The 17,395-nt window shown below is 56.1% G+C and overlaps 1 protein-coding gene across 4 annotated transcripts in view; it reads right to left on the bottom strand.

Moving 5' to 3' along the window:
• NAV1 (neuron navigator 1) overlaps positions 1 to 17,395 on the bottom strand; it is a 249,249-nt gene that overhangs the window by 38,305 nt on the left and 193,549 nt on the right. Inside the window, exon 1 of one of the 4 annotated variants that reach the window (XM_019546386.1) lies at positions 16,800 to 16,962. The exons of the other annotated variants lie outside the window; for them this stretch is intronic. Within the exon in view, the coding sequence (XP_019401931.1) occupies positions 16,800 to 16,900 (101 nt within the window). The 5' untranslated portion in view covers positions 16,901 to 16,962. Of the gene's footprint in view, positions 1 to 16,799; positions 16,963 to 17,395 lie in introns of those variants that run through there. 4 annotated transcript variants of the gene reach the window in all.

Genomic DNA, 17,395 nt, shown 5'->3' with positions numbered 1-17,395 from the left:
AGCCCCAGCCCCAAATGTTGGGCAGCAGCTCCCAGTGGCTCGGGCTCCCCATGCTGCTTCCCTTGGCTGGTGGGAGGACTAGACCTCAGCACCCCCATCATGAGTACCAGCTCTTGTGAGTGGCAGCACTCTAGGTCAAGGGTGTCAAACATACGGCCTGTGGGCTGGGTCTGGCCTGTGGAGCAGGCCTGTGGAGCCATATACTCCAGCCTTGAGTTGTTGGATTGACCCCATATTGCAGTCCTGGTGCCACCCTGCACATGACTCAGGGTCTGTCCAGAGTGCAGCCTGCATACAATACCCCTTCAGGACCCACCATGCACATCAGCTCCAGGGCCAGTGCAGATCAAGCCATGTCAGAGGCAGCACACAAGGTGGGTCTGGTGAGGTGCTGCCAGTCCAGCCCTCTGTGCCACATGCAGCACATGCCAGCTCCGGGGCTCACTGTGCACATGGCATGGGGAAATGGGGGCTGGCATGGGACTTACACTACCCACAGCACATGGGCTAGACCCCGTGCTGCACAGCACAGAGAGTCGGGTGCAGGCTGTTTGCAGTACCTCAGCCCAGGCCCCTGTGCTGCTTGCAGTGCTGGGCCCAGCCCATGCACTGTGGGCAGCACATGCCCTGTGTTGTCCCCATATACTGCATGCACAGCAAGGCACAGCAGGGCCCTCTGTGCACAGCAAGGCTGCATGCTGAGTGCAGTACACAGGCTGGACCTAATGCTCTGGGTGCTGCACAGGGGCTCAGTCCCAGTCCAGTCCACAGACCAGCTCAGCAACCCTCATGCAGGCTCATGCGTCTACACATGCAATGAATGTGACTGAATGTATTTTGGCACAAACTGAGCTGGTGTAAACTAATCTTTATGTCACCATCTACATGTGCAGTGGAGTGAAGTAATTTAGTACGCTGCTGGATACCATTTGTATCTGATAGGAATATTTGGCAGTGCAGTAAATTAGTCTACTGCACCCTAATTGCTGTGCATATGTAGATGGTGACGCTTAACTGCACAGGAACATTTGCGATCCACCTGACTGTGTAGGCGACTGTGGCGTTGATGCCTACACAGTCAGATGGGTCGCAAATTGGCTGAGGGGCAACACCCAGAGAGTGGTGGGGGATGGGTCATATTCAACCTGGAGGGATATGGGCAGTGGAGTCCCCCAGGGCTCGGTCCTCAGACCCACACTGTTCAATATCTTTATTAGTGGTTTGGACAAGGGGGTGAAAAGCACCTTGTTCAAACTCGCTGACAACACCAAGATTTGGGGCGAGGCGGGCACACTAGAAGGGAGGGACAGGATACAACTGGACCAGGACAGGTTACAAGGGTGGGCGAATGAGAATAGGATGGAATTCAATACTGACAAGTGCAGGGTGCTGTACTTGGGCAGTAAGAACCAGCAGCAGACCTACAGGCTGGGGAACTCCCTTCTCGAAAGCACAGTGGCTGAAAGGGATCTTGGAGCCATTATTGATTCCAAAATGAACATGGGCTGCCAATGTGAGGACGCAGTCAGAAAGGCTAACCGCACCTTGTCATGCATCTGTAGATGCATCATGAGCAGGTCCAAGGAGGTGATCCTCCTCCTCTATGCGACACTGGTCAGGCTGCAGCTGGAGTACTGCGTCCAGTTCTGGGCGCCACACTTCAGGAGGGAAGTCGACAGCATGGAGAGGGTCCAGAGGAGGCCACTCACATGATCAGGGGGCAGCAGGACAGGCCCTACGAGGAGAGGCTATGGGACCTGAACCTATTCAGCCTCCACAAGAGAAGGCTGAGAGTGGACCTGGTGGCTGTCTATAAACTCACCAGGGGGGACCAGCAGGGAATGGGAGAGACCCTGTTCACTCGAGCACCTCCCAGAGTAACAAGGAATAACGGCCATAAGTTGTTTGAGAGTAGGTTCAAGCTGGACATTAGACGGCGCTACTTCACTGTCAGGGCGGCTAGGATCTGGAACCAACTTCCAAGGGAAGTGGTGCTGGCTCCTACCTTGGGGGGCTTTAAGAGAAGGCTTGACAGTTCCCTAGCTGGGGTCGTATAAGCCCAGTATTCTCTCCTGCCGAGGGCAGGGGGTCGGACTTGATGATCTACTTAGGTCCCTTCCGACCCTACCAACTATGAATCTATGAAATTAGTCTACTGTGCAGTAAAGTGTCTTGTGTTGACGCCCACTGCAGGGCCTGATTCCCCCCTGCAGCAGTTCTGGGTCCATCCAGCAGAGGGCAGCTGTGCTCACCTGGCCCCCTCATGGGGCAGCAGGGAGGCTCAGGTGACCTCCCCCAGCTCCTCCAAGCTGAGCACCCCCAGCCCTGTCAGCGTTTGCACAGGCACCTGCCAAGGCCTCCCAGGAGCCACACAGCTGACTTGTGGCTGATGCCTTCTCCTCCCCAGTCAGAGGGGGCCACGATGCCCAGGCTGAAAACTAGGGCCCTGCTGTGATCAACAAGAGCTCCTGGAGGAGTGGTGGTTTCAGTCCTGCTAGGATAAGGCAGGGCATGATGCTGCCTGCAGGCTAAGCCTGCTCCCAAATCCCCCCAGCACCTAAATACCTTGGAGGCTGTAGCCTAGGTGACAGCACGGGAGTGGGGAGCACGCCGGTGGAAAGGGCTCCACAAGCGAGCTCTCAGTGTCAGCGGTGCTTATAATGAAGGAGCAGCTGCTGCCCAAGGGGAAAGCCATGCATGGGCCCAAGTAGTCGCCACTGCTGGCCAGGCTAAGTGGCTGGAGGGCTCTTCAAGGTCAATCGGCCCTCCCAGGGATAACAGTGACTCTGAGACAGCACACTCATCTCCTGCCGGGCCAGCGCCGAGAGAACGCGTCCTCATGCCCGGTGCTGGCGGGTGGATGAAAAGAGGGACTGTGAGGCGGCCAGGGCGGCTGAACACTGCGCTGTTTGTGTCAGTGCCGGCAGCCGCTGCAGCACGTGGAGCGGGAAAGGCCCCAACACTAACAAGGCGGCTTGGAGCCCAGCAAGGGCCCTCCTGCGTGCTCGGCGGGTCAGGAGGAAGGAGAGACGGACGGATGGGGCGGGAGGGGAAGGGAGATGAGAGGTGGGTGGACAGAACAAGGAGCGCAGTGTCGCCCTGCCCAGAACCCTGCCAGCCGCCTGGAAACAGGAAGATGGGGCCAGGAGCAGGCTGCAACCTCTGGGCCTGATCCTGCAAGGTGCTGGGAGCCCCACAGCTCTCTCCAGTCTTTGGGGAAGTAGGGTGTGCTCTGCACTTGGCAGGATCGGGCCCTTTCTGCCCTGTTCATGCTGGTGCCAAGTTACACTGTGCAATATCCCCCTCTAGCGGGTGCTCTGCCAAAGCCCACTGCAGCCCCCAGGGACAAAGCAGCTTCTTGGGGGGCAGAGGTGGACCTGAAGGTCTTGGGCTAAATTCTGCTGCTGAGCCAAAAGCAGGTCAGTGCCAGCCCACACTCCCTGGGGACAGGAGCGCCGGGCCAAGACACATCACAGCAGGTTCCCTGCAGTGGGACTCGGGACTCCACACCGCAGCCTCTGTATTGCATCCCACACACATGGGGCAAGAATCACCGAGGCTGCTACCACTGCACACAGCACCGCTGCAGTGCTGGGGTTTCCAGTCCCTGTTTCAGCAGCCTGGTGCTCACTAGTGCTCTCTACAGCAAGTGCACAGAACTAACTCTCATAAGCGATCCCAACAGCAGCGTGCAGGGCCCAGCACACATCCCCTTCTCGTACACCCTAGTGCACAGAAGCCAGCCTGGGTGAACGAGCCCTGCAACAAAGGACAAGCACGCTGAGGCCATGCACCTGAGCACCCCTAAGACCTGCAGAGTGGAGAGGTAAAAGAGGTCCATCAGCCAGGCTCCAATCTCACAGTGCTGAGCAGGGGGTTCGTATGTCTCCGAGTGGCCGGAGAGGCACCAGAGCCTTTGTGCCTCCTGTGGGGAGCTGCACAGGGCACGGCTGTGGCTACACGTGCCCAGAGCACCCAGGAGGCCTCTCCTGAAGGCATGGCTCCTACCGCTTTGTTGTCCCTTATGGGCAGGATGCTGCCCCCTTCCCTGCCAGCTCCATCCTGTCACCTGTGAACTTTCCCACGGGCAGCATCATACCCCAGTGCTCTTCCCTTGTGGGTCCCCTACGCTGGCGTTCCTGTACACTGCTCTCCATGTCTCAGTCTCGGGGGGCTCTCCCCATGGATCTTGCCTCTAGCCATAGCACACTCACCACCTGTAACCCCATCAGACCCAGCCCTGCCTGGCTCCTGTCCCAGCTGCTGCAAGGGCCATTTGCTAGAAGAGGTGATGACCCTACTTCTTCCCAGAGACTGGAGCCATGCACAGCATGTGCCATGTCAGCACAAGGGGCTGCACTTCATTAAGGGCTGCAGGAGTTTCACTTGGCCCCTAGCCACTAATAGCTGAGGTTTGGGTTTAAACTCGGGCTAAACCTTTGCTTTGATGCCTCTGAACACAGTAAGGTGAAGCGGGGGCTGGTCACAGTGCCGAGCAGCAAGTGTTAGTCAGGGGCCATGCAGGATGTTTGTGATGCTCCACGGGGAGGGAAGCTGGCGGGCAGGAGGGGGTGGCGAGGCGCTGGAGTTCAGGAGGGGAAGCAAGAGCTCCAGAGCCACAGATGTAGGGACCACGTGCTCCGAACTGCAAAACCGACATTCCTCTCCAAGTTAAAGCACTCGGTATGGGACCCTCCCCCCACACTCCCCTGCTCCCAGCCTCCCCCTCAGCCTCAGAGCCACTCCAGCGAGGGGGAGGCAGCTGTCTGCCTCATTACATGTCTGTGGTTTGGAAGAGCTCCGCTCCGGGCGAGCTGGCCTGGTCTGGTCAGCAAGTCAGCAGCAGAGAAGATGAACCCTATGGAAAGAAAGGTTTGTGGCAAAGGGGAAGCTGCATTTCTGAGCAATGACTGCCAAGGATTAATTGGTAGGGACAGGAGGAAACTGGTGGAGAAACATTGGAGCCACAGGGAGACCAGACTGTGAGTGGCCTGCAAATGACAGTGAACACCAAGGGCCTTGGGGTGCTCTCCACAGATCCTTGAGAACGGCCTTTGGCTCTGGGGTGCAGGACAGTGGTGATCCGAGTCTTCCCCTTCTACCAGCAAGATTCCCAGCGTGAGTGATACCTAGATGCTGCACAGCCCCCGGACTGAAGCAGGGCATGAGAGGCGCCAGGTCTGGGGCAACCCCTTTGCACTAGTGGAGAGGCCTCCCCACCCAGGACATGGCCCAGGGCAGGAGTGGTATGTGCACACAGAGGAACTGGGGAGGCTTTCGGGTTAGGGTGTCTCTCCCCTGCATGCCCCCAGGGCAGCGGGGATGCAACCTGGAGCAGGAGATCCCCTTCCACACTGAACACATGGCCAGCAGGAGCAGGCCAGATGGTGGAACGGCCCATCCACCACGATTTCTGCAAACAGAGTCAGCACAATTGCTCGGTTGTGATTGGTGACCGCTTTACTTTCCCCATGCATTCATTCCCGCCAGGGAGCTGTGAAGAAATCTGGGCACTTTGACAGCGTCACAAATCTGAGCCCAAATGACCCATGACAAGAGCCTGCTCTACACTACGAGGCCATGGCAGCCTCCTTGCAGTAAGGAAAAGATTACTCCCTCTCACTGACAGGGCTGGACTTGGCGGATGCCTTTTATAGAAACCTTTTGTCAGCTTAGCTGTAAAGTGGTAAAATGACGGTGACAGAAAAACCCATCTGGCACCTACAGTGCATTTCCATGGGGAGGGCTCTGCCCATGCAGCTGCAGTGACAGCCACCCTGTAAAGTAGACAAGGCCCTTGCTCATGCCAGGACCTGGGAGACCTGGGTTTTAATTCCTGACTCTGCCACTTGCCTGCTGTCCACTTGCCACTTGCCTGACTCTGTCCTTGAGCCAGTCACTCCCACTCCCTGTGCCCATCAGTAACTGGGTGGTAATGCTCTCACTCTCTTTTGAGATGTACGAGGCAGACGCGGGGCTAGGTGGTTTTAGTTCTACAAGAGCAGCACGCCTTGTCTCTCTAGCTACAATTGCATAGCACCAGCCCTGCTCTATGACGAGGCTCCTGGGTGTCACTGCATCACAAGTAGTTAGTACCAGCAACAGACACTGTTCCACGAAGTAAAGCCCATCACCCACCCTAGAGTGGTTTTCTCTGATAAATCATCGGGCTGGCAGCAGGGGTAGCCCTTCTACTGTCTAGTTAGTGAAGAACATCCACCTGCTGCATGTGTTTATTTCTCCATTGACTTACAGGGGACCCATGCAAGGATCGGGGGAAACCGGGTTTGCCTTTCTGCTTCTGCATGGTGGCTTCAAAACTGAGGTCTTGTCTGCCCTGAAGGAATTTATGATGAGAAGAAAGCTAGTGATATTATGACCTTACAAGAGCCATAAGTGATGATAGGGTGAGCTCCTTCCTATAAGGGCAGGGCATTTTAGTTGGAGGGTAGGCAACTCTTCAGCTGAAATCCTTTCCATACCTGAAGCCAATGGCAAGCGCACTGACTTCAGCAGGGTCAAGATTCTCACCTTGAGCTTTTTGCTTTCTCTTCTCACTAAGTAACTACAACAACTAACGAGCCCAAGGGCCATCGCCAAGAGGAACAGCGCAAAGTTACAGGAACACGTAGGCCAGCTGCCCAGGCTGAGACACAGCTAAGGAACATTATGAAGGGAGTCAGTCACAGCTGAAGACTGGAAAGTGAGAGCCTCCATTACCTATGCCTGGAGGGTGCCCAAGCATGTCCAGGGCATACCAGTATAGATATGCTTTTCAGACCTTCTTTATACATTGTCTACAAAGAAAACAAACCAATCAGTGCCAGCTCACTACAATTAGGATTAATGGAATGGAGAAAAAGAAGAGTGAAACCAAAGGCTAGACAAGAAGGAAGGTGCCCAGTAGGGAGGTCCCAAGGCACAGCATCCTCAGGCAGGAACTAAAACCTCCTCCAGGCAGGAGGTTCAAGCTGGAATTGGCAAAGACTTGGTAAGGGCTGCTTTTTTGGCACCACAGAATAAGCACAGAGGCCTCAACAGACATACCTAACAGCTCGGATAGGCTTGTTAGATGGGGAGGGAGCAGTGGGGCTGGTGGCCATCCTCAGTCAGAGTAGCAGGGAGCCCTTCCTTGGCCTCACATGACGTCCCCTCCACCCCCAGGTTTCCCAGCTTTTCGTTTTGTGGGGAGACAGCCGCTCCGTTTCGTGTGATGTAATCAGGACAATAATGTTCTGTGCACTAAGTGAATCCAGACGGCTGGGGGCTAGAGCCTCTTCTGCAGACCCTGAGCTGTCTCCCGGCTCAGCCTCAAATCTTCTCGGCATCAAGGCACCGCAGACTGGACAGGCAGCTCCAAGGGTCTGAGAAGCACCCCCCGCCCTCCAAGGGCCTCAGGGGCCATGGCTCATGGTGGGAGGGCAGACACTATGTGGGACTGGTCAGAAATAATAGGTGAGGCTTGGGCTCAGCCAAACAGCACACGCCTCCCATCACAGCAGAGGAGGCAGTACTGCACAGGGAAAAGTCAACCAACCCTGAGGGGCAATGGGAAGTACTTGAGAGGGGGTCACCAGGCCACTCACCTGTCCTGCTGCCCTGGAACCAAGGGCACTGGAGAGTGGAGGGTGATGGGCCAAGCAGGGGCGTGCCACCCACTGGGGCAGCACTGGGCTAGCAGGCCAAGTTGGCCACAAATCAGGACCTTGCCCGTCCCATAAACCAACCCCAACAGGGTCTTCCTCCGATGGCCACCAAGCGCTCTCTGCTGGAGTTGCTGTTCTTAATGTGGGTCCGGGCACCTGGTTCAGTTGGTAGGTTTTCTCTTGGCAGGGCAAAGTGCCCAGGGACCTTCTTCCTGTGGCTACTGACACCATCCATCCGCCCTGCTGCTGAATGCAATCTCCAGCAGCCCAAGCTCCACAGCTCAGCAGGCACTGGAGCCCCCTGCCCAGCATAGCCTGTGGGGGCAAAGAAGCTGCAGCTGGTGCAGCGCCCTGAACAGAGCCCAGGCCGAGATCTCGCTCTGGGGCACAGGGGAGGCCTGTTCCCCAGTCCTGCTCCCTCCTCTCACTGCATTAGCTGTCAGGGTGGAGACAAAGAAGAAAAGCACTCCTCAGGCATGGCTTCATTATAGCTAATTAGGACCAATCGTGCAGGAGGCACTACCTGGGCTGGTTGCCCTGCTCTGGGCTTTCTTCTGTTACAGCCCCTTGCCCCCCAGGTGGGACAGGACAGAAGCCCTCCAAAACAGAGTGGAGGCCACCGTCCCCTTCCAAGGGCTGGGGGCTCCAGAGATTGCACTGCTCCCTGTGGGATCAGGCAATGTGTTGGGGGGAACCCACCTAGGGCAGCAGGGCAGACAGACTGTGTACCCCTGCACAGTCTAAACCTCACCACTAGACGGAGCGCTGCTGTGCTGGGCACGCTTTCCTCCTGCTACACCTCAGCCCAGGACTTCAGGTCCCAGGCCTGGAAACCTGCCTGAATCTTGCTGGGTAAAGCTGCTCTACACCCCCCAGCCTGTGCACACGGTCCTCCCAGCGTAGCCTGAGAAGCCCGTGTTGCAGCTGCCCGCAGCTGGCTGGCATCAGGAAGGTCCCTGGCACGGCAGGCAGACGACTGTGGGTGAAGCCATTTGGACTGAACCCAGGACTCCCTTCAGCAGGCCACAGGGTGGAGGCGAGGGGCTGGCTCAGGTTGCTGATACACCAGGCCCTACGGCTCTGCTGTAACATGCAGGTCTGTCAGATAGCTCCTACAATGCAGCTCTTACCATCTGGTGCCCGACTAAGGGGAACGTATTACAGGCTGGCTGGGCTGCACCAGCCTGGCCATGCCCTGGGGTGAGGGGCATGTGACAGACATATGCAAGGGGCAGGGGCACCTGAAGAAAAAGCAATGTTTCAATGACACACAGACAGTTAAACTGGGGAGGGAGATGGGGGAGGCAAATAATACTAATGGAGAAATGAAAGATAGCTACAATAGCCGGAGCCAAACCTGTCATGCCTGGACTGCCCCCGCTTCCCAAACCTGACCCCTGCACAGCCTCTTACTCTGGTCCTGTTCCCACCAACACAAAGCTGTTGATACCCTTCAGTCCTGACCTCCAGCCCCCAACCCTGGGGGGCCTGGGCTCCCCACATACAGCTCTGCTGATGCCCTCAGTTTTGGCTTACAGCCCCATATATGCATAAATGCTTGCACACGTCTACTGGCATCTGCAGGCACAATCCGCTACAGCCACCAGTGTTTACAGGAGCTGCACATCACCCTTGTGCACAACCACCCCTCAGTCTGCATTGCACACAGGCTGACACCTCTACATAACCCAGAGGGGCCATCCTAGAGCACACCAGCCTTTGTCCTGCCCAAAGCACACGCACATTTCTGACGGTAGCTAGCCAGCGCCGAGTCAGGCAGAGGCCCCATGGGGATGCAGCAGTCGGGATCAGAAACACGCTTCATGGGAGGAAAAATGCAAATCCCAACCATGCAGTCAAAGCGCTTAAAGAGTGAATTGATAAACGAGGCCATGCTTTGTGCCACTGCCAGCACCTCCACCCGGGGGGACTTGGCAGGGATCAAAGGCGTGAAAGAACCCAGTATATAGAGTTTGGCTGGGCAGCAGGCAGGGGCAGGGGACAGTGCCTGCCTGGGCAGATCTGCAGGGTGGGGAGAGCAGGAGCCCAAGGGCCATCGTGGAGAAGAACAGCATGAAGTTACAGGAGCATGTAGACTGACTGACCAGGCTGAGGGACAGGCTGCAGAAGCAAAGGGAGTAACAGAGCTTGGAGCCCTGGCACAATATTATGCCCCAACTCATCCATCCAGCCTTCGGAAGCCCAACCCCAGCATCTGCCTTTGCAACCCAAGCCCCTGGTATTGGATTTCCCGAGCCCCTACCCCCACCATATCCCTGTCTGCTGGCACTTGGTCCCTGTGCTCCAATTCCCTCAACACCTGCCTCCTATGTCCCACCCACATCACACCTCAGCCCTAGGACCCCTCCTTTTAAGGCTACCCAGGACAACCACAAAGCACTACAGCCTGCACCCAACTGCCAGGGCACTGGCTCCCTCCCATCAGCTGGCACCCCGTGAATGCCAGGTGAGGCTTGAGAGAGAAGCTGAACACCACAGGGAGAAAACAGAACAGAAGCTGGATGTCCACACACCAAAGCAGCATTGGCAGAGTCATGGAGCTACAAACTCTGGCACGGAGGCACCCTGTGCTCAGCAGGCTGTGCTCTCACTGGGCGCATCTACACATTCAATAATGTACACCACGCATTAAATTTAGTACTTGCAAAAGGAAGTACTAAATAAATGTGCAGTAGTCTGCCCTACTGCGCATTAGCATGATTGCATGCTTTACTGTGATGGTTAATGCGCAGTAGACCAATACTACTGGGTGTTAGTGTAATAAGACGGGTTTTGCCGTGATGCTGTAATATGCAGTCAATCAGTCTACTGCACACTAAGCGTCTCGTGTAGATTCACCCACTGTGTAGCTGCCTGGCTAGAATGGCATTGCCCAGGCATACACTTGACTCGGGTGAGTCCCAAAACTTTATTACAGAAAAAAAGGATCCACAACAAGTGGGTGTTTGATCCAGAAGAAGCACCCCTGATGGCTTTATTCATAAAGCCTGAAAGTACTTGCCTAGGGAACAGGAGGCCCAGCCTGTAGCCCCCCAAGGGGGTTTGAACCTGTATTGCCTGCTTCCTAGCAAAGGGCATGGACTAAGCACCACTCTCCAGCCTAATCTTGAAGATGCCCCCCTAGATGGCTAAGGTGAAGATCTGTGGGGCAGAAGGAGAAAAGCAAGGTAGAGGGAGTATGGCTCAATGAGATTGATGGTGCCCTGGAAGAAAGCTAGCCGTGAGTTCCAATCTGGGCTCTCTATCCCCCGCCCCGGGACAAAAACGCAGAGGTAAAGAGCTGGCCTTGCCCATCTATGGAGGCTGAGTTGACACCACCAAAGCCAGACCTGTTCTGTATGGCTTCAGCTGTGTGGCTCCTAACCAACCTGGTGAGAGAGGGACTTCCTTTGGGGAGGTAGGACACTGGGAAGACCGGAGGGAACATGCTGGACTCCTATCCACCCTGAAGTTGAACAAGAGCTGGTCCTGGCTGGGCAATGCAGGCTCCTGAAAAACAGGGACCTGAAAGCTGATTGGGACTGCTAGGGCATAAAGCCAATGGCTGCTTTCTCAGTACCCTTGGCACTAACTCTGGTGAGGCTTCTTGTTCTGGAATGACCCCTGTCGAGCATGGAGAAGGACTTGGCCTGCCCCACACTGTTAGGATTACCTTGACTACATAGCCCTGCACTCCTTGCTGCAAGTCTCCCACCCCTGCCAGTAGCTCCAGCCTTAGAAAAGCCCGCACGGAGCACTCCTGGGCATGGGAGTGGTGGGTGATGGCAGTGCCCTGAACAGGAAAGCTTTAGGCTGATGTGGAAGGCTGGCCCCCAGCATAGACAAGGTTCAGACCTTTGGGGAGAACAAGATATTTTGATGGAGCAGCTAAACTCTTTTCAGTGTGTGGGGTCCACCCATCGTTAGTAAACACTGCAGTCCCCAGCTGTTCTCAGCTCTTCTCTCCTGCCAGCAGAATCAGCCCAGCTGCAAGGAAGGACACAAACAAAAACTCTGTGGGCCCCAAGACAGGGAACTGAAAGTGGGAAGAGGCAGCCCCAGGAAAGCAACAGGCAACATCAGTGTTCACATGCAGTGTCCCTAGTGGGCAGCCATGATGGAGGGGATGGGCAATCTGTAAGGATGTATCTAGTGCAGGGGTGGGCAAAATGTAGCTGGATGCGGCCTGCCAGGCCATTTTATCTGGCCTGTGGGGCCCTTAAAAAATTTTAGAAAATTAATATTTATCTGCCCCAGCTGCCTATCATGCAGCCCTCAATGGCTTGCCAAAACTCAGTAAGTGGCCCTCTGCCCAAAATAATTGCCCACCCCTGATCTAGTGGCCTGAGCAGCGCAATGGGAGTGAGGACACCAGGGTTCTCTTTGTGCTACTGCCTTGGGTCAGCGTCTCCCTCTGGGAACAACAGCTCCCCTTCAAGGGGCTCAGCTAGTCTCTGAAAGCCCTGGGATGAAAGGTGCTTGGACAATGAAAGGCCTTATAACAGAGACATGCACTATCCTGACATCCCAGGACCCTGCTCAAAGACAGGCAGGAGCACTGCATATAGTACATGCAGTGAATAGGACCATTAATTGCATGGTGATGATGGTAGTGCCAAGGAGACCCTGTCATGAGCATTGTCCCAGGACAAGAGACTGTAGCCCACCACAGGACTATCCTGGCTCTCTCCCACCACTCCTCTGAACCACAGCTTAGTTAACTGAGCAGAGCAGGCAAATATGTATGTGCTGAACCCCCCCTAGTAGCTCCTCCAGCATTTCACTGCATCCCCCCAAGGGTTTTAAAAGGACCCTTTCAGATAGAGCATGTGCCACGACAGCCAGGGGTTTAGCCTCCATCTGCCCAAGCCCACCTCAGGTAGGAGCCTGCCACAGGCACCAGCTACTCCTGTAGCCCAGGTAGCAGCAGCTCAGGTCTGCAGTGCTGAAGGCTGCCCAGATCCAGCCTCAAGGGCAAGGTGCTGCTGTACAAGGCTGCATATGATCTCCTCTACAGATGAGTGGGCTTTCTTAGCATAGGGACCAGTATATGTGCTGAGTGGCTGCTGTTCAAACACTAGCAGAAGGGCCTGGTTCAACGATGAGCAGAGGCAGACAGTGTATGTGGGAAATTTCTGGCTTTGGCTCCCCCTTGCTCTTACAAGGCACCACCTCAGAGAGATGTGGTGCTAAGCAGCACTGTTATTCTCACTTCTCAAGCAGGCTGGTCTTATTAATGGATGCTGCTGATGACAGTGCCAGGATCCCTCCTCAACTATTACTGCAGTGCCAGAGCCCCTCACCCTGCCATCCCAACCTTGTCATCACTGCCAGCGTGAGATCCTTCTGCTGCTTCTCCATGGAGAACTGCCTCCAGCTAGGAAAAGTATTCGTACTGGCTGTGACATGCCAGCAATTGCCCCACAGTAAATGCAAACCTCTAAGCAAGTAGCAGGCCCCCCAGGACCAGGCTGGAATCCCCCTCTGCCCCTGGCCTTCCCCTCCTGGGTTTCCCCATTAGCAGGGTGGCTGGGCAACCCTACTCATCTGCACCTAACCACAGTCCCATGTACTGGCTGACAGGCAGCACCTTCCCCCTGAGTATGAGCAGAGCGCTGGGGGAAATCCTGCAGGGGAGGGGAGCTAAATATGGTTAACTCCATGGGGAAAGCCCTTACTACCACTTCCCAAGCTACTGAAGACAGGAACTGAGACTTGAGCTTGTGCGTTGAAGTAGTGAGGGAGGTGCTCCAACATGGGAGAAAAGGGAAGATTAGGAGGCAGAAATCCCTTCCCTGTTCTCCTGGGCAGGCAATGCCTAGTGTGGGCTCGCCCACATAACGCCGGCAGCCTCCTGCTCTGACCCGCACCTGCAGCCACTCCATGCACAACTCAGCCCGTGTCCCAGTCCTCTCTCTGTCTCACCCTAGTCCAGAGCATACACAGCTTTGTTGGGTTCCCTCAAGCCTGACCTGAAGCCCCCATCTACTATCCTAATCTAGCCCAGCTCTGGGTGCCCCAGACACAGATCTGCTAGCATCTCTCAAAACACACCTACATCCCCTGCTGCCCAGAGCTCCACATGTTGCTGTATTGGGAGCGCTAGCGGAGAAAACGGCACCTTGCCAATTTGGAAAACATGTCATTTTGGCAGAAAGTATGCTGACCAGTAGCACTTCTCTCCCCTCAGGGCCATCCCACAATAAGTCCAGGGGCCCAGTCCTGCACTGGGCATTGGGTTGGGCCCAAACACCCCAAGGTGTGGCCTATTTCACCCTCAAACCCTTTTTCCCTTTCCCCTTGACTTTTTAAACTGGAGTCCAGGGTCATCTCCCAATAAGCAGAAACAGGGCGAGGCTGCCGAAGAGGCCCCTGGTAGTGCACCAAAGCTGCATGGGGGAAAAGCATAGAAACAAAATCCAGCTTAGAGAGGATGAAAGCAGAACCAGCTGCACAGCGTGCAGCCAAGGCTGAATTTGTAGGACATGGTTAAGGAGTAGGGGCTAAAGCAGGGGTGGGCAAAATGCGGCCCGAGGGCCAGATGCAGCCCGCCAGACCATTCTATCTGGCCAGTGGGGCCCCTAAAAATTTAGAAAATTAATATTAATCTGCTTGTCACGTGGCCCTCGATGGCTTGCTGAAACTCAGTAAGCGGCCCTCTGCCCAAAATAATTTCCCACCCCATGGCTAACACCTGGTTTTGCAAGGTCTATAGATTAGGTGAGGGGCCCACTGGCAGAGTAGTGTGAGGGGTAAACAGGGCTGGGAGAGGAGAAAGTTGGAGGTCAGGACTGTGGCATCAGCAGAACTGTGTGCATGAGGAGCCAAGGCCAAGAACAGCAGAGATCCTAGACTAGGACCGAGGAGCCGGGACAGATCTGTTTGCAAGCAGTCCATGGCTGAAGTGCCAGGGGACTCTGGAGCAGATCTGAGGAACATTAGCAGGGCAAGCGATTAAGTGTAGGACCCCAACCTGCCTGACTGCAGAGCTGTCCCTGTGCCATTGCCCAGAAAGGCCCCATCCCAAGGAACAGTTTGGTTGTGCTGCAGCTGCTGCCTCCAAATTGGTGAGCTTGTAGAAGCACTGGGACACATGCCAGGCAGAGCAGCTGGTGAGCTGGGAATCCCCAGGGAGCACTGCTGGAGGGCAGGGCTCCCTCCAGAGCAAGAGGAGCACAGTTGCACCGCTTTGCCCCAAGCTAGGACAATACCCATGAGGAACAAAAAAAAAGTAGGGGTGGGGGAAGGGGAGGAAATATAGAGGAGTCTAACTTTGCCCATGGGTGCCTGTGGCAAGGCAGGGGTCAGCTGGGACTTCAGGACTGTAAGGGATGTTCACTGAGGCTGGGCATTGTAGGAACCGCTGCACACATGCTGGAGACCGAGCACTGCATAGTGGTTAGAGCAAGGACGCTCCCCGCCCCCCACATGCTGGCACCACACTGGCCAGAAGACTTCTCTTCTCAGCTCTGTGATGTAGTCTTGGGCCAGTCACTTTGTTTTTATAGCCCTGTCTCCCCAAAGCAAGATAAGATAACAATACTGAGACCCTGGAAAGCAGCTCAGGACAGACAGCACATGCTAGACAAGTGACTCATCACTGTTTATTATTATTAGGCACACAACCCAGTCCTGACCCCCAGGGCAACCCACATGAGCACAGCCTGCAGGCTTCCGTCCCCCTCTAGCGAGTAGGACGAGTCTATTACCGCTCCCAGCTAAAGGGGCTTCTGTAGCACATGCAGTGGTGGCTCAGCTATTTAGTACTTAAAAAGTCTGGGCTCAAACCCTTTTGGGGCCCTGACATTGAGAAAAGAAGGGCAGGTCCCCCGAGCCCAGCCCTTGTCCTAGAAAGGTCAGTAGCCAGACTGAAGGCAGCGTTCCCTCTAAGCTGCGTGGTGTGCGCAGCCACTCGTGCCACACTGCCAGCTTGGAAGGAACACCGACTCCGGAGGGGGTTGTAAAGAGAAATGTAGGCAACACGCTGGGCCCCTGGTCTTGGCCAGTTACAGGAATGGTTGGGGGGAAGGGGGTTTGTGTTTTTTTTAATTTTGTGTCTGGGGCCCAATTAGTCAAATTCGTTCTGAATTCCATTCGCTGAGCAGAGCTCCACTGTTCACGCCCACGTGGTGCTACCACCAGCAAGTATCCTGCCTCCCAGACTCTTCAGACTGGGGCTTCAGATACTCTCAAATCCATGGCAGGCATCTTATGTGCAAGCCCCAGGCCTGGAGATCTTGAGGTTCAAACGCCCCCAAGTATTGCTTGCCCTTAGCGAAAAGGGCCAACAAAGCAAACTAGGGAGAAGTCCCGCATCTGTGTAAAATAGCGTGTAGCCGAGATCCTCCCATCGGGAGACTACAATAGGCTCTCATAGAGGTGCCTGCCCGCAGTGCAGTGGAGAAATCTGCACCCTCAACTACACAAAGCCATTCAAGGTGAGGAAGAAGGGTCTCTCCCTTTCCAGGTATGGCAAAACTACGGGATTGATGCTACCTTCCACCTGGTGGTGATCATGGGCATGTCCCTGGTGGCACATACAGGAACAGCCTTCAGACACGTCTCTGCCTCAAGGAACAAGTGGGGCTGGTGACTGCTGGGGAGAGCAGGCCTGGACCCCGGTTCTTGGGAAAGGGCACCCTGAGCCACAGCTGGATGGCCGGGCTGTCCAACTTCCAAGCGGCTGGACCATACACTTCATGGATGACATGGACATGGGCCACATGCTGCAAGGGCCAAGGCACTGGTCCCCGAGCTGTGCAGACCCCCTCCCCACTGCAGACACCTTTACATAAACTGTGTGGCCTCGGACTCAGCTTCTGCTGCCTGGACTGTGTAGCACTGTCCCACCCCCAGCGGGGCTGGAGGTGGGAGGGCAACAAAGGGAGCGGCAGCCCAGAAGGACCCCGGGGCTGCGACTTAATGTCTCACGAGTTGCATGTGGCCACAGGCCGCCAGTTGGACAGCCCAGCCCTTGCTGTTCTCCACCTCGCCAGCAAGCCAACCCTGCACTGCCTGGGTCTCCTGCGATGCACCTGGCTGTGCCCGCAGCACGCTGTGCCAGAGCTGCACAGCAGCTCCAATACAAGGGCCACGAGCCCTGGAGAGCCGGCACAGACTCGCCTGGCAGGAGGGGCTCCGTTTGCTGCTTACCTCAGCCCCCAGGAGGGGGACGCCACGGCTCTCTCCTTAGCAGCCCAGACCCGTCCCAGCTGCAGACCTGCCTCTGGGCACCCCTTTCCTCTGACTCGCATGTGCCAGTATTGCCTCTAGCCAGGGACTCGCCGAGTGCACGCTGGCCAGAGCCAGAGCCAGAGCCGTATCTCTTGGGCAAAGGGCTGAGTGGAAGACACCGGGACCCTTAAGCCTAATGACCTGGGTCTGGCCAGACTTCCTCTTTGCTCTGTGTAGAGGCTGCAGCTAGTGCCTTTTCCCCCAACTTCCCCATGCAGGCGCCTGCTTCCCCTTCTCAGCCGCCCGGAGGAGACCATGTAACCGGCTGCTAGACCAGCAGGGAAGGCAGGGCGGATTTGCACCTTGCAGACTAACCAAGGTTTACGTCTCCCATGGGAGAAACCAGAGCTGGGCAACCTCGGCTGCTGGCTTCAAAGGCTCTCCCCATGCCAGGCACCATTTCCAGGTCCTTCCGGGGCTCCTGCACTGCCCTCCCCTGCAGCCCGGCACAGCTGCAGGGGAGGCGGCGCCCGCTCCGGCGGGCAGGGCTGCGGGGGGCTCCGCGCCCCCCCCCG

The sequence above is a fragment of the Crocodylus porosus genome, unplaced genomic scaffold (assembly GCF_001723895.1).
Source record: "Crocodylus porosus isolate Cpor-Errol unplaced genomic scaffold, CroPor_comp1, whole genome shotgun sequence".
Classification (NCBI taxonomy): Eukaryota; Metazoa; Chordata; order Crocodylia; family Crocodylidae; genus Crocodylus; species Crocodylus porosus.
The sequence above is the reverse complement of the archived record's forward strand: the minus strand, read 5'-3'. Positions and strand labels throughout refer to the sequence as shown.